Source organism: Patiria miniata, unplaced genomic scaffold (genome assembly GCF_015706575.1).
Source record: "Patiria miniata isolate m_02_andy unplaced genomic scaffold, ASM1570657v1 HiC_scaffold_9, whole genome shotgun sequence".
NCBI lineage: Eukaryota > Metazoa > Echinodermata > Asteroidea > Valvatida > Asterinidae > Patiria > Patiria miniata.
In genome coordinates, this window is record NW_024037076.1 from 19,897,656 (window position 1) to 19,913,991 (window position 16,336).

The 16,336-nt window shown below is 39.6% G+C and overlaps 1 protein-coding gene across 2 annotated transcripts in view; it reads left to right on the forward strand.

The window, feature by feature from the left end:
- The window catches only part of LOC119720158 (unconventional myosin-Ib-like), a 49,149-nt gene that overhangs the window by 20,449 nt on the left and 12,364 nt on the right, over positions 1 to 16,336 (forward strand). For both annotated transcript variants that reach the window (XM_038189718.1, XM_038189719.1), the window contains 12 exons: positions 2,892 to 3,007; positions 4,152 to 4,246; positions 5,028 to 5,132; positions 6,359 to 6,405; positions 7,543 to 7,606; positions 8,324 to 8,422; positions 8,651 to 8,757; positions 9,625 to 9,772; positions 11,285 to 11,493; positions 12,239 to 12,304; positions 13,509 to 13,676; positions 14,636 to 14,830. In XM_038189718.1, the coding sequence (XP_038045646.1) occupies positions 2,892 to 3,007; positions 4,152 to 4,246; positions 5,028 to 5,132; positions 6,359 to 6,405; positions 7,543 to 7,606; positions 8,324 to 8,422; positions 8,651 to 8,757; positions 9,625 to 9,772; positions 11,285 to 11,493; positions 12,239 to 12,304; positions 13,509 to 13,676; positions 14,636 to 14,830 (1,419 nt within the window). The remainder of the gene's footprint in view (positions 1 to 2,891; positions 3,008 to 4,151; positions 4,247 to 5,027; positions 5,133 to 6,358; positions 6,406 to 7,542; positions 7,607 to 8,323; positions 8,423 to 8,650; positions 8,758 to 9,624; positions 9,773 to 11,284; positions 11,494 to 12,238; positions 12,305 to 13,508; positions 13,677 to 14,635; positions 14,831 to 16,336) is intronic.

Consider the following 16,336-nt stretch of genomic DNA (forward strand, 5'->3'; position numbering starts at 1 on the left):
ATTTTGACTGAAAGGACAACTTTGCACAGAGTGTATGTTTGCATAGGAGGGTTATTGTTCAAATCTCAAAATTGGTATTTTGTGTATTAATCCTAACTCCCTAGTGTCTTTTACTAGGAATTGGGCCGATTCCATCAAAATCCATCAATCACTGTGCGTCTAATACAAAACTGTACGTGACATAATGGAATCCACCACTGACACACTGGTTAACATTCATGGACTTGCTAAACATGGCTTATATCACAATAGCAGTACATGTACAGGAAGCTAGGCAAATCAATCGGATACCCCTAGCGCTGCTTCAGGCCATTAGGCCCAAGTCCATCATACTCCATTAATATTTAGTCGCACCAGGCCTTCTGGACCAAGTCCCCCAAAATCCACCAAAATGGGGAATGGATTTTGATGGAGTTGGGGGTGGTTAAAGGGTTAAACAAACACTTGTTGTCTGTTATACAGTCCACGGGATTTGTATAGTGGTGTGCATTTACGGGTAGAATGGGAACCAGTATACCCACCTGGTATTGAGTAAAGCACGGGTACCCGGGTACCCATATAAGAAACCCAACCCCAAAAATTCAAATCCTAGAAGTTGTCTGAAGGGCTTTCTTTATGGTATAAACTGCAACTGTCACAAGCGCAATCTGTCGTGCGTTAAAATGCACATTTAAACGTGAGATGTGTTTTCAGTTTCAACATTCCTCACAAAAAGTATTCAGAACCTTTCTTTTTCATTGTCTTGAGAAGTTACTACATGTGAGTAATTTTTAAACTTGGTTACGGGTACCTGATCCTGCAATCTGGAACTGGTTCTGACATCAGTGGTCGGGTAATCGGGTACCCTCGGTGCATCCAAAATGACATGGACTACTTCCCAACAACGATTTTACATGTACATGTATAGTATCCTATGCTGGTACAACAGACAGCATTTGCATGACAATCAAAAGCTACCTGTCATGTCTCGTTCATGTTTGTCCAGTATACATTGTACTAGTTTCCTGTTTTCTGTAAACTAACGCTAATATAAAAAAAACAATAGCTGATCCATTTACGATTGAGGAAATGGTTTGGAAATAACAACCCCAAAAAAGGTCACACAGTTATACAACATACATTTATACCCCTTTTAGGTAATGGTTTACATTTGATCCCGTCCAAACTCCCTTGATTGGAAAAGGTACTGTCATACTAGCGACCAGATGTTGGGCCTGGGAAGAAACTGCCAGTGCGATTTTTTTTTTCATCAGCACTAAGCTGAGGCTTTAATGCACATGGGCACGTCAGAAATCAATAGTTGGAGAATCCTCGATAGCCCGCACATCTGTCTGGTTGCGTGGTGCACTTTACTCTGACACACCCTCGTGCGTTTGTTTATGTGCACAAGAATGCGTTTATTATTTACAGACATGTTCATATTGTATTGAAGAATTATTGTCAAGGAATTTTCCTTGTACTTTTCTTGCAGTCAAAGAAACGCTTGATCACTTGCAAAGTATGCTAATAATGGATTTGAAAATGTTCGTGTTTTTCTTGAACTTTGAAATATTTGCCCTAAATTTATTTATATTTCTTATAACATTTAGCGATGGAAATATGTAAATGTATGATATCTTCCCCTTGGTTCTGGCCAATTCCAGAGTTATGAAAAAGAAGAGGGATTTCCGTTACGGAACCAATAAACCATGAAATATCTAATTAATGATTCTGCAAAACGATCCAAACTCCTAGTCTGTAATCTCCTTGACCATTAAATATTACTCGATGATTGATAAGTAACAATTGAAAATTACATTTTCAGGCTTATTGACTGAGCTCTTAAAAGCTCTGTCACCGAAATTACATAATGATGATTCTATGATTGACGAGTCACATTTGAAAATCACATTTTTCAGGCTTGACTGAGCTCTTAAGTGCTAGAACTGCCCTCCTCCGAAATTCTGCAGTTGTGTTAATGCCTGATGAGTTTACTTGAAGTTTTATTTAGGATATAAATATGTGCAAAATAAGCCAAATATTTACAAAATCTGAACGATTTTGTTCAACCATTTTTCTTCATGTTTTGTGAAACACCCCCTCTGGCCATGTCTATGGTTTGAGACTCGCGCAAGTAGTGCTAAAAATCTCTTTTAATGGAGATTGGGGCTGCGTGGCGCATACTGCGCGATGTCGTGCAGGGTGTTTTACCGGCGGTTTAAAACCACCCACGTGACGGGCTGTAGACCAATGGAGATGAGTAAACTGTCTCAGGTACCGTATTTATGAATCAATTTTAACGAATGACATGAAATGCATGCGCTACACAAATGTATACATGTATGTACACATGCACTGTTTTACTCTCAAAATGAATAACAAATCTGAAACATGTAACCTGGTGTGATCATTCCAAAAACTAAGCCTGAAAAATCCCCAACTGTGCATCAAGTCCTTCACATCAAACTACATGTACTGTATGGTACCTGTACAAAAACATGGAGGCTGCTCAAGGTCTACCTTTTAATTGTAAAATCCTTCTACATGTACATGTAAGTCCTTAAAAAAAAAACCTCCTGGCGGCGTTTGAAGGATCTGAAGAATAAGGGTACAGAAAGAGACCAAAGGACATTGTATAGCACTTTGATCCATCGGTTACAGTGTCCAACTCATGTGATGGGGCGTGGGTTCGAACCCTGACGGGCAGGGAACATGGTGTTTTGTTATCTTGGGCAAGTCACTTTACTACAATTGCCTCTCTGTACACAGGAGTATACCGGTACTTGGGTACCTGCGATTATAGACACAGTACCGTATCTATAGTGACAAGTTTATATTCATACAGTATATTGATGCTTGTTAGAAATTATCCTTTTAACAGTCTTTGTTTTTTCTTCTCTTCCCCTGGACAGACCTACATTGGGAGTGTGGTGGTCTCTGTCAACCCTTACAAGAAGCTACCATTGTACACACTGGACAAGATTCAGGAATACCGGGGAATGAACCTCTATGAACTGCCTCCTCATATGTGAGTGATACCCAGAGAAAAAGAATATTGCCAAATCTGAAAGTTCAAGTGATTGAGTGATTTTGCCAACTTCTTGCTCAGTTCTTACCATTTCCTTTCATTTCCATTCTCCCCTTCTTTCCATCCCTGTCCTTATACATTTTTTTCTTTCTTTTTTCTTTTTTTCTCTTCCTTCCATTTGGTCCTAATCGCGTTTAAAGTTGGTCCCTTTTTCTTTTGACAATTTGAAACTTAAAGATGCATAAAATATGCAAGATTTAGGTATCAGAGGAAAGAAGAGCTTCTAATCTTCCTAAATGTAGCAAACTTTAAGAAAAATAGGTGATTAGTTTTGCAGAATTAATCAATTAAGAGAAGTGGCTGTTCGTGAAAACGGAAAAAAAGACCAATTAGCAAATTCGCCCCTTCGTCTGAGTCAATGCATTTTTTGTACAGTGTGCGCAGATTGTGCCCCACTGCGCATGCGCCTTGAAATTCACCCCTTCGTGAAAACGTTATATTGCACGCGCATGGAATTCGCACCTTCGTGATATACGCGCCATTGTATTACAATGTATTTATTTACTGACAATTTATTAATACCAATAGAGTGCGGAAATTCGCCCCTTCGTGAAAATGTAAAACAGCACTTTTGGCAAATTCGCCAATTTGTTAATTAGGTTAATTAAGATTTTAATTAATTTTTTGAAAGTATAGCCTCACCAGGTTGTAGATAGTGATATATTTATTCAGTTTCACAAAAAAACCTAAATTTCGAAAAACAGACAATTTTCATGAAATTCGCCCCTTCGTGAAAACGGTGACGAATTGTTCACCCACCTGTTAATTGTGACTGGACTTGTGAAAGGACTTGTGATGAACCTGTGATGGACTTGACTATAACACTGTCTCGGAGGGTTAAGGTTTATACCTTTTTTCTTATATATATATATAGCCCCCCCCCCCCATTTTGCATTGAAAGGCAGTCAAATCAGTCAACATCTCTGGACCAGTAATTTCCCTCCACTACCCGCAAACCTTGTTGTACATGTATTGTATACTACCCACTAGCAGTAATTATAATGCTGATTCTCTCAGGATAAACACAGAATACCCTTTTGTTTCATGGCCTTTCCTGTATTGTTCTTTTGGCTTGTTCCATCAGATATGCCATAACCGACGATGCCTACAGGGATATGCGGGACAAAAACAGGGACCAGTGTGTGATTATATCGGGGGAAAGCGGTGCAGGAAAGACAGGTAGGTGGGCTCACTTCCCGTCCAAAGATACGCTTCCCATCAGAGATATGTTGACATGCATTTGTACATTGTTGGATAAGTTACAAGGATGTTTTGATTCTAATTTTACATGTATGTAGCAAGACCAGAGATAGTGGTATGATATCATTCATAAGTACCTGAGACAGTTTACCTATTCCTATTGGTCAAGAGCCCATCATGTGGGTGGTTTTAAACAGCTGATCAAAACACCAGCTGGTTTTAAACACAATTCCTGCGTCTTGCACCACATTGCACAGTACGCGCCGCGCATGCACCAATTTCCATATAAGGAGATTTTTAGGACTGCACGCATGAGGCACATACCATAGACATGTCCAAAACATGAAGTAAATTGTTGAACCAAATCGTAGGAAACTTGTGAATTTTTGGCTTGTTTTTACTTTTTGACAGAAAGGTGTTTATGAATGGGAATAAAAATGTGCTCGGCCGGTTTTATACAAGTATGTTTAATACCATCTAGAAACATGGCCACGGATAATTATCAGCGACCTGGCTTATTTCCATTCTCAAAGTTTTGGTTGGGAAACAATTTAAAGAAATGGAATAACTTTCTGGCTTCTATTCCAAAGGAGCCTTGAAAAGTGGTGAAATTATTTGAATTAACATTTTTTTTCTGGCAGTGATTGGTTCATTGATCAGCTGGAAATATTCAAGCTGTGCAATTTTTGAAAAATTTACATCAGGGGGACTATTTGTCTTTCTTCTTCCTCTGCTTACTTTGTGATTTTTCTGTTTGCAGAGGCCAGCAAAGTAGTTATGCAGTACGTAGCTGCCGTTTGTGGCAAGGGCAAAGACGTGGATTTAGTCAAGGAACAATTGTTGCAGAGCAACCCAGTGTTAGAAGGTAATGACCTATTGGATAGCAGCTTAATTCTGGAGTTTGTAATGTTCTTGATAAGGGATTCTGTGATTGGTTGATTGTTGAAATAGTCTGTTGGTATTAAAGAGGCTCTCAAAAGCAAATGAACCAATCGAGATGCTTCTTTAAAAGTCGGTGCTTTATAACTGTATTTGTAAGGACTTCCCTGATTGGTTCAAGTTTGAAGCAGCATTTGCACGAGATGGCTGCTTTCTCATCATACGTCTGCCATAGTGTAACCCAAGTAAATTTACATGTAGTTATCAAAAACCATCTGGCAAAACCACATTTCAGATTTTTGAAGGTTTATGTCAGCATTTTATGTGCACTTTGCAGCTGTCTGTTTAATAGTGAACAGTCCACTGCTCCTCCTAAGAAAAACCTTGCACAACCAGTCTCTTTTGTATTAAAGGTACATCGGATCATTTGCTTTTCGTACAATTTTTCATTTGAAGCATCAAAATAGCTCAATATCTTAAGTAAAGTGCATAACAACTAACCTGTTGAAATTTCAATGCAATCTCGGTGGATACTACACAAGTACATGTACATGCATGCACTGGATTCTGTTGCTAACGCTTGTAAAAAGTGTGCCCGCGGGTACACTATGGGCTCCGTGCACAAGTACCCCTTCAACTGCCAGAAAAGGAGAGTTGGGGGAGAGCTAGACTGGTTCCCGATCCATCCACTGCGTATTTTGAATGATCGAAAGTTATTGGGGGTGGGACTAGTCTGCGAGACCATTGCAAGTTAAATTTGAACGTATTCGTGCGCCGATGACGCCTGACGCTCACGGGCGAAGGCTCTATGGCTCAGCTTTGTGCACATTCAGGATAAATTCGCACGCGAACCAGTACAGTGCGCACATGTGGCGTCCTGTCCAAGGGGCTCTCCAAAGTGGTAAAAATGCGCCCTCTTTTGTTGGCGCATGGAGCCCATATTGAAACCGCCTTCAATGCTACATAGTTTTCTCGCAAACGATACCATTTCAGGTGAGATAATTTCAAGGGGTATTTGATACCAGTCCTATCTTCACTTTAAAAAGGCCTCCGTCATAAAATTTGTAGGTACATGTACTTCTCCGGGTAATTGTAAACGATCCTACGTGGCTTTAAGTGGAATAATCCATAATTTGTTTATTTGATGATAAAAAAAAAAAAAAAAAAAATTCAGCCCTTTATTTGTTTGCCTTTTGTGTTATTTGTTTACAGCTTTCGGCAATGCAAAAACAAACAGAAACGATAACTCTTCGAGATTTGTAAGTTTTCACGTAACCAATTTTCTTGTCCGTATAAAACTAAAATATTTAATCTATGTGGTATTTTCTCGTTATGTTTGCAAACGATATGCCTTTGAGCATAGCGTATACCCTACACAGCTAAAAGCATTTCTGAAATGCCGGTAGCCACAATTTGTGAAGAATAAATATCTCTGTGTTGGCGATGCATGACGCTGGGAGCAACATCCCTAAGATTAGCCTTCCGACTTGGACCTATTTTCTCTTTATCCCTCAACACATTTAACTCATTAGCGAGGCCCGTTCCTGCTTAACCCATAGGTCAACTATTCGTATTCCGAATGAAGGGAAAAGTTAGTCGCATACGGCAAGATGTACATGCACGTCAAATTCCCCAGCTTTGAGAGTGCTCAAATATAGCGCAGAGTATTTTTATTGGTAGAGCACAGGAAGAGTTTCATTCATGTCTGTAATCTCATGCAAATATATTTTTGTCCCTGGTCGATAATTTGGGGAATTCGGTCACAAATGAAAAACATATGTTTAGAAGACCAAAACCAGTTTTGATTTTTTGCATGATGTCATTTTTTCCCCAAATTGTTCAAATGGACACAAATGCAAGACATGTTTTATAGAAAGCCCGAAACTACTTTGGATTTTTCATTAATGTTATCTTTTCTATTCCTTGTTTTGTTATATTTTTGTCCAAAAGGAATACAGTGTGTAAGGATATGTGGGTCATCTTGGGTCCTTATAATCAAGAAAATGTTTCATCTGTAGTGAATGTTCTGGATAATAGCCGGAAAATTGTTCCCAAAGAATGGTCACGTAGCCTTTGCTAAGTTTTTCGGCTGAAAAAAATTCCCTTGTATGTACTTTATGTGTCTGTGAACTCTTACTGCAGACAGTGTTCTTTCTCAAATTACAACTACTTCAAATATACATGTAGCTGAAAACACTCAGAAGCATTGGTCATCCATTGGTTAGCCTGTATAGTTTCCCTTGTGTGACAAAAAGTTTGCGTGACAAAAAGTTTGACCAAACGTTTCCCTTGCGTGGTAAAGTTTCTTTTATTTGGCCTCTATTTGTATTTCAACCAGCTCAGCCAAAATAAACAGTTCAGATTTTTTTGAAAATTTGTATTTTTTTTGTGCACAGGGTAAATACATGGATATAGAGTTTGACTACAAGGGGGACCCAATCGGTGGAGTCATCACAAATTGTAAGTTTTTTAGAATCTTGCCAAATATAGGAATGCGGATAAAATCTGTGTTTGTTTCCTAAGGAGATTGACCTCAAGCCTTGCACAGGAAAGGCACAAAGTCTGAAATCCCTTGCACCATTCATTCTGAGAATGTTTCAGCTGGGAAATCCTTTGTATTGTTTTTTTGTACCAGTAATTGTTATTTTTTTCACAAGTTCTTAAGTATTTTTCAACCTTATTTTGTCCCGTCAAATATGTCAATTATTAAAAATTATTAAGATTGAGATGTGTTTTAATAATACTCATAAGATTTGCATCGGGGTGATGTAAATTCATTATTGGGATTTGCCCTTCATCAACGTATTTTATAAACACTGTATACTCGGTGTTGCCCCCCTGAGTGATTGTGTGAAAAAAATAATTTGGGTGGGACTCGAACCCACAACCTCCTGCTTACTAGCGCAGATGTCTAACCACTCGACCACCAAGCTTAGCCGGGGTCGGCTGGTTGGTTCGAATCAGATATACATGCAGCAGCGGGAACCGCAATGAAAGTATTCATAAGATGGAATTTGCGTCAGAGTGATGTAAAGAATATTCAGCAGTTCCTTGACATTTTTTTCACATTACACTCACTTCTCATACTTAAAATCATTTCAGTGATCATTTTAATGAAAAATGTATTTTTTTCTTGTATAAATGAATTTGTACGTTTGCAATTTTTTCCCCCCACAGATCTATTGGAAAAGTCTCGTGTAGTTGTACAAAGCAAAGGCGAGAGAAACTTCCACATGTTCTACCAGTTGCTTTCAGGAGCACCAAAGATTCTACTTGGTAATAAAAAAAAAGACCCAAAACAAAACAAACAAAGATATTGCCAATTGCTCAGATGTTCTGTAGAGCTGAAAGATTTGTAACATGTTTCAAAGACATTACAGACGTTATATGATTTGATTACTTTTATGCAAATCAAGTTGTCAGCTTGTTTCTTGCCTGTTGATACATTTTTCTGTTGCTCTGGAAGTAAATCAACAATTTACTGATTTGTTTTCCGACTCACAGAGGAGCTGGGGTTGGAGCGAGATCCCAAATGCCATCATTTTCTGAGCCAGAGTGGCACGCAGATAGCCACCAACATCAATGACAATGAAAACTTCTCCATCACACAGGTAATATACATAATGTTTTTGCATCAGCAGTCAATAGTTGACTATTGCATGTCTCAATAGACGACCATTGACTGCCTCAGTAGATGACTTTTTGACTGCCTGTTTGTCACAGGTGACTTAAATCAGTGACAACGAGAATTTATCTGTAATACACGGGTAATACATAACCTTCTTGCATCAGAAGTCAATAAATGACTATTGACTGCTGCAGTAGATGATTATTGACTGCCTGTTTGTCAGAGTTAACCTAATTCTGTGACATTAATGATTTCTGTCACCTGCAATATTCATAATCACTTTTTGCATAAGCAGTCAGTAAATGACTATTGACTGCTGCAGTAGATGATTGTTGACTGCCTGTTTGTCATAGTTAACCTAATTCCGTGACATTAATGATTTCTGTCGCCTGCAATATTCATAATCACTTTTTGCATAAGCAGTCAGTAGATGACTATTGACTGCCTCACTAGGTAACTACCTCCTTCACTGTATGTCAGTGTTGACCTAAATCAGTGTCAAATAAGAATTTCTCTGCCGCACCTGCAATATTCACACATCACTTTTGCATTAGGTAATAGATGACTATTGACTGCCTCACTAGGTAACTATTGACTCCTTGGTGACTTAATTCTGTGACAGTGAGAATTTATCTGTTGCACACGTCTGCAATATTCACACATCACTTTTGAAGAAGCAGTTAATAGTTTGTTGTATACAAATACTGGCTGCTTTGATTAGTGTCATGAAAGTAGCTTCTCAAGATGTACATTCAAAAGACCAAATCTATGGGTGGGTGAGGTGACATAACATACATATTTGTAGGTCAGACCTGTTGATGACATTAGTTAATTTTTTTCTTATTAACAGAAAGCAATGCAGATCATAGGTTTCAGTGATGAGGAGATTCTGGCCATCTACCAGCTACTAGCCAGCATCCTGAAGCTTGGTAATATGGAGTTCCAGGCATACGTAACCATGAACGGAACAGAGGGAGTCAAGATCACCAACCAAGAAGGTATGTGTCATGAGGGTGAATTGAGCTAACTGATACGCCTATATTATACAAATATTGAATGCTTCGAGTGGTGTAGTAAAACTAGCCTCCCGAGGTGATCCATGGACATTCTATTTTTCCCGAGGCGAAGCCGAGGGAAAATAGAATGCTCCATGGATCACCGAGGCAGGCTAGTTTTACTTCACCACGAGATAAAGCATTCAGTATTTGTTTTATAACACTTCACCCACAGATTCTGCTTGGTTTTAATATTTTAAATTATTTAAATCTGGACACAGTTGAAATAAACTTCTCTCTGCCAAACCACCCCTTCACGAAACCCAACTCTGTGGCGCGCTCTCTTGGGAACAATACACACTACGCGCAATGCTCAATGCGCACACCAGCATGCATTTGCACACAAATGCCGCGCCATGGTATAGTACTTTGGTTGCTACGGGTGTAGTACTTTTGGCCGAGCACTGAAAGATAGCAAAAATAGAAAGTACCATGTGACTCGCTCTCGGCCAATCAAGACACAGAATATGTGGATGAGGTGTTATGATCTTAGCTATTGGGACCATTATTTGCCAGTCCCGTGTTTCGCATTGTTTATGCATACAGATTAGTAATCCAAAATGGCTGCCACCACTGAAAGCCTTGTATCTCACTAATCTTGCTTTGAAACATAGACAAATGACACAAACATGTCCAGCAATGGACCACAGCCATGATTTATGTCCGACAAGTTTGACAAGCGTGCACGTGCGTATGATGTGCACAGCTTGAGTATGCATTTTGGCATTGGAAAGACACACGAGTTGTCGACCAGGTCTGCAGTGGGCGGGGCCTAGCCAATCCGTGTAATCTTTCCTTCAGTCAAATCATACATGATTCAATAAATTAATGGAGATGAAGATGAAAAATTAACAAGTTACTTTGACCTTCACGCTGACGCCTGGCAAGCAATTTATCCATGCCATGAACACGTGTAGTGGATAGTGCTGTGTGTGACGTATCAAAACCGAATAAACTGATGATCTATCTGATGCGCTAACCATAACCATTTTCATATAAACCCTCTCCATTGACAGACATGTACTAGCTCAGTTTTATGGCTGTGCTCACCACAACTCCTGATTTACATAAGGTGTTCAGATGATTTTGTGCAACAAGATACTATTTTCTCTAAATGGTAACTTCACTGGTGGAGCACAGAAATTTGTAAAATAGTTAGCCTGACTTTTTCTGAGAAATCATTTCAGATTGATAACAGATTTTCATTTCGAAATTTTCAAGTATTGCTGGTATATCCAGTATTGTAACTTTGGCACTCTCTCTGACCACTTTGTTGACACAGGTTAAAAGCTTCAGACTGGCGCCCTGCGAACAAAGACAATGACAGATCGGGAGCCAGCTGATTTTAACCCGGATAGCTCAGTTGGTTGAGTGCAAGTACAATGTTCCGAATGTTCCGGGTTCATACTCTACCAGTTTCTGTGTTCACGTTGCTTTTATTACAATTCTTTTCAGATTTGGACGACGTGTGCGATATGCTGCAGTGCGAGCGCCACGACGTGATGCACGGGCTGACCAAACGGACGGTCCGTGGTGGCAAGGGAGACAAGGTCATCACGACACTCAGTTCATCCCAAGCGTTCTACGCCAGGGATGCCCTGTGCAAGGCCATCTATGATAGGCTCTTCACCTGGATTGTCAAGACTATAAACGAGAGTATCAGGGTAGGTCAACCAAAAAGATTTAGTACGCCTGTACCATTTTTACATATGTGAGCGGGACCCAGCCCATTATTGCTGAAACAAAGGGATATATTGGGTGTTAGGGATTGAATACACACTTATAGTAATGCTTTCTCTGGGGTTGGGGTCTTAATTATTGGCATACTTCAGAATGTGCTTTTGTCAGTATTCTCTTAGTCTGAGTATCACCGATTATCCACGGAGCCAAATCTCCGGTGTGACGTCTGATATATCAAAGCATGCAGATTTATGCGATCTCGCGCCTCAGCCAATTGGAGCCGCCTTTACTAAATCGTGACATCATTTTATTCCCAAATCAGGACTAAACGTGTGATTGGTCAATTCAAATGCAGTGTTTTGTAATACAACAGCCGGGCGCGTATCTCATAACATAATACAGAGCACGTGAGCACAGCCTTTGTTGCTGTGTCTAGGGTATTTTTTTGTCCGTGTCTATGATGTGACAACGGTGAATGACCGAAGACCCGATATAGAAAACGCCCGCTGATTGGTCAAGATACGGTTGTCTTGCATAATTAATCAGCAAATCTGCTCAAATGTCAAAGACTAGTATTCTCTAGGGTCTGCTGCCAAAACTTGACCCATATGCCTTCAGTTCTTTGCCTATTAGAGAACCTTGAAGAAATTGACAACATCCCCAGTTTCAGATTTTGAGTTCTTGTTATAGTTTCACCTTCATTTTCTTTTTTGATCACGACATCAACAGGTCAAGATCGGAGGGAGAAAGAAAGTCATGGGAGTGTTGGACATCTACGGGTTTGAGATCTTTGAGGTAAATGAAAGACTTTTTCTATCCTGAGTTTCAGGTGAATAAAAAAAGTAACATCAGTCCTTGAGTTGGGCCTCCACGTCTGAAAAGGGCAATTCTAAACATGTTAGAAACTAAGATTACATGCAAGATGTAACTGCCATAGAAATTCATCTTTGCCCTCACAAAAATTTAAAGTGGTTCCCTTACTTTTCAAGTGGACTATACAAAGCATAACAAGAAATACAATCCATCTCCATAAGTTTGAAAGAGCCATATTTAAGAAACAGTGATACAGACAATTGCAGCTTTAAGTACCAAATATGACTGTTAACTTTGAAAATATCACAATAAAAAAATGGCCAGTTTCAAAGTTTTTCTTTAAGCTAAAGTGTTTGCTAAAAATTACAAGGTAACTCTCAAAATTCCCTCATTGTGCAACAAACATTTCATTACCCTCAAAACAAATCTGTGAGTATATCAAGCTTAATTACTGAGGTGAGCAATGGCAGGCTTTATAACAATCAAGCTCTATGATTTATACACTGAAACTGATGCCACCTAAAAGACTACCTATTAGTATGCCATAATTTGTTGAAGTAAGTTACATACTTAAGCACTGCATAACTTTCTTGAAATGTGTTTAAATTATTGCACAGTTAACCCATTAGCACCTGTATTACATTGTATTACATTGTATTACATTGTGCTTATTCACTGAAGAATCAATACAACTATAGGGTGCTTGGGTGGTTTCGGGTGCCACAGGGAGTAATAGGCAGGGCGGTTTTGGGTGCTTCAATGACTAAAGGGTTAATGTGACATTATATTGCCTTTACATTGAAACTTTGGACATTGGCTTCAGTTGTGATGAAGTGGTAGGGTTAACAAAGCAATAGGGTTGGTTTGATTAAGTAAAAGTTGGGAGTCAGGTTGGCGTAGCAGTACTTTCCTTGCCTTCCACAGCTGTGACCTGGGTTCAAATCCCTCCTGTGTCAATATGTGGATTGGGTTTTCAGTCCCTACCTGATTCCGTGGGTTTTCCCCAGAATATCTTCTGGGCTTTGCGTCCCACCTCTAAAACTGTCATTTCTTCTCATTGTCTTCTCTCTGAGTTGGTGTTATGTTTCCCCTGGGATGCTTTACCGACTATAATAAACAGATACAGATACAGAAGTGTTATTTGGTTGAACAATTTCTAGAACTCTCTCCTTTCTTCATGTTTCAGAGGAACGGCTTTGAGCAGTTCATCATCAACTACTGCAATGAGAAGCTACAGCAGATCTTCATTGAGTTGACACTGCAGGAGGAGCAGCAGGAGTACATCATTGAGGGCATTGAGTGGACACACATTGACTACTTCAATAACATCTCCATCTGTGAACTCATAGACAAGGTTGGCAGCAATTGATCATTGTGACGCATTCTGTCCAAATCAGGGGGAGTGTGTGGCCTAGTGGTTAGGGTTCGTGACTCATGATCATAGGGTCCGGGGTTCGAATCCAGCCGCTGGTCATATATTGTGTCCTTGGGCAAGGCACTTCACCCCCACTTGCCCCTCTCCACCCAGGAGTATAAATGGGTACCGGCATTAGCTGGGGAGTAACCTGCGATGGACTAGCATCCCATCCAGGGGGAGTAGAAATATTCTCAGTCGTTTCATGCTACTGAAACCGGAGATAAACGCTGGCCTGATGAGCCACTTTGGCTCGCGACAGACTTTACAATTTTTTTCTGTCCAAATCAGACAACTCCAGTCAGAAATTGAGGCACAACCAACAACATAAATAACAAAATAATGTTCGGCTGATTTTCTTCCGATTTTTAGTTTTTCCCAAATTTGTAATTTAAAATACGGGGTATGTCTAAACTATACTGTAAAAGATTTAGATAGTAATCTTGCCTCTGAAGTTGTATTTGGTTGATTTGTAGAGGTGTTACAATTCAAGAAATGCGTAACCTCCACAAAATAATCCGGCAATTTCTGTTTTCACTTTTGAGACATCATGAACTTTTACTAATTTACCAAGGAAAGTCTGTTTTCAAAAATGAAACAGAAATTTTAAAAAGGAAGATCGATATTTTCAATGGAAAAAAACCCCTATTTTCTATAAGCTGTCCAGAGGTGTCTGATTTTATACAACAATTCAAATGCGCTGTTATCTGCTGCGATGGTTGTCACCAGCCCACAGGACAACTCAAAGTCTGAAGTTTTACAAGCCAGCAGCAGTTGTTGAGTTGTACGTGTACACCGGGCTTGTGAGGTGCGATTTCTTTGCCAAGTGGTCAACTCTCAAAATTAATGTACATCAGTAGACAAAATATTTTATCTGATCTCCTCTTTCTTCTGTTCAGAATAAAGCAGGCATTCTGGCCATGCTGGATGATGAGTGCCTTCGACCCGGCGACGTGACCGACGCTACCTACCTGAACAGACTCAACGCCTCCAAGTACATCGTTGGTCATAAGCACTACGAGAGCCGAGCTAAACTCAAGTCGGACAAGACCATCAACCATTCCAGCTTCCGACTACAACACTACGCCGGAGCGGTACAAATAAACCTTGAACTAATGTCCAATTGTGCTGAGCAAATTTATGCGCCTAAGCAGAGATGAAACTTTTCTGATTTTAATCGGAAATCTAACTTTTTCAAATTTATTTCCAAATCTCCAATTTTTCTGACAATCTTTTTTCCCGCAAAGTCTGATTTGCAAATTGTATTTCAACAAATTTTATTAAAACAGCGCAGCAACATCTGTATTGCGAGCTCAATTTTATTCTGTTTTACCAGTCGTCAGCGCACAGATTGTATGGTAGACGCATACAAGTAAGCCCGGATTGGAGTAGTTTCCGGCTGGAAATAAGTTTAAGCATTAACCTTTGACATGTCTGAAACTATGTACAGAGCTTCCTGTTGCATGTGGAGTTCAACTGCAGTGAAATCCAAAAGGTTGTGTTATTTTCGGATGTTTCAGATTTAGTTTTACAAAATGCAATGCTTTAGAAATCACGATGATCGTCTTGGGGCACTTGTCTTGGAGTACCATGCTTATTCATTGCTTGGAATTTTTCCTCGACTTTCTCAAGCAAGAAAAGAAGTGTTTGTTGACGAGTCAGATACTTTAACCTTAATTCATAAATACCTCAGACAGTTTAGCTATTCCTATTGGTCGAGAGCCCGTCACGTGGCCGGTATTAAACGGATGATAAAGACATGGCTAGCTGGTCTTAAACACTTTTCCAGTGTCACAATAAAATGTGGACTCCTAAAAATCCAGTGCCTCTTATCGTTTAATTGGTTGAACGTTCACAATCCTCACGTAGGCATGCGCAACACTACCAGGGAGTTAGAATTTTATAGTTCTAAATTCAAAACGCAACGCGCCAGGTGCGTTCTGCGCGACATCGCATAGAACATGATACGCGTGCGTCAATCTCCATAAAAGGGTTGTTTTCATCTTACTCGCCAGCTGAACACTCCATTATTTTGCAGGAGGGATGATTCAAAAAGCATAAAGTGAATTTGTTGAACAAAATCGGGATGTTTTGCACGAATTATATGATTTTTTTTTACCGAAAAGGTATTTATGAATGGGAATAAATATGTACTCCGTCGGTATTTATCACTCTGTTTAATACCACTTAGAGTCTGGGTGCTGATAATTACCCTCGCCTCCGGCTCGGGTAATTATCAGCACCCAGACTCTAAGTGGTATTAAACAGAGTGATAAAAACCTCCGGAGCACACATTTATTCCCTTATTCAGACTTTTTTAATAAGGAAAAACTGAACATTTTTCACATCATAAAATTTCGGTTGGATCTAAAATAAAACTGGAGGCGGTGTCCAATATTGGGCACTAAGTTTATTGTTATGTACATGTACATCATGTGCGCGGCCCAGATTTCGGACACAAATATTTTTCCGGCCTATTTTCCAATTTGTTTCCAGAGGCCAGTTTTATCTCTGCTTAAGAAAATTCTGCTGAGAACCAGCCGCAGGCATTAAACATTGCATGACGTTTTGACTGGTAACCTGTTTTCGCTAAGCAAACA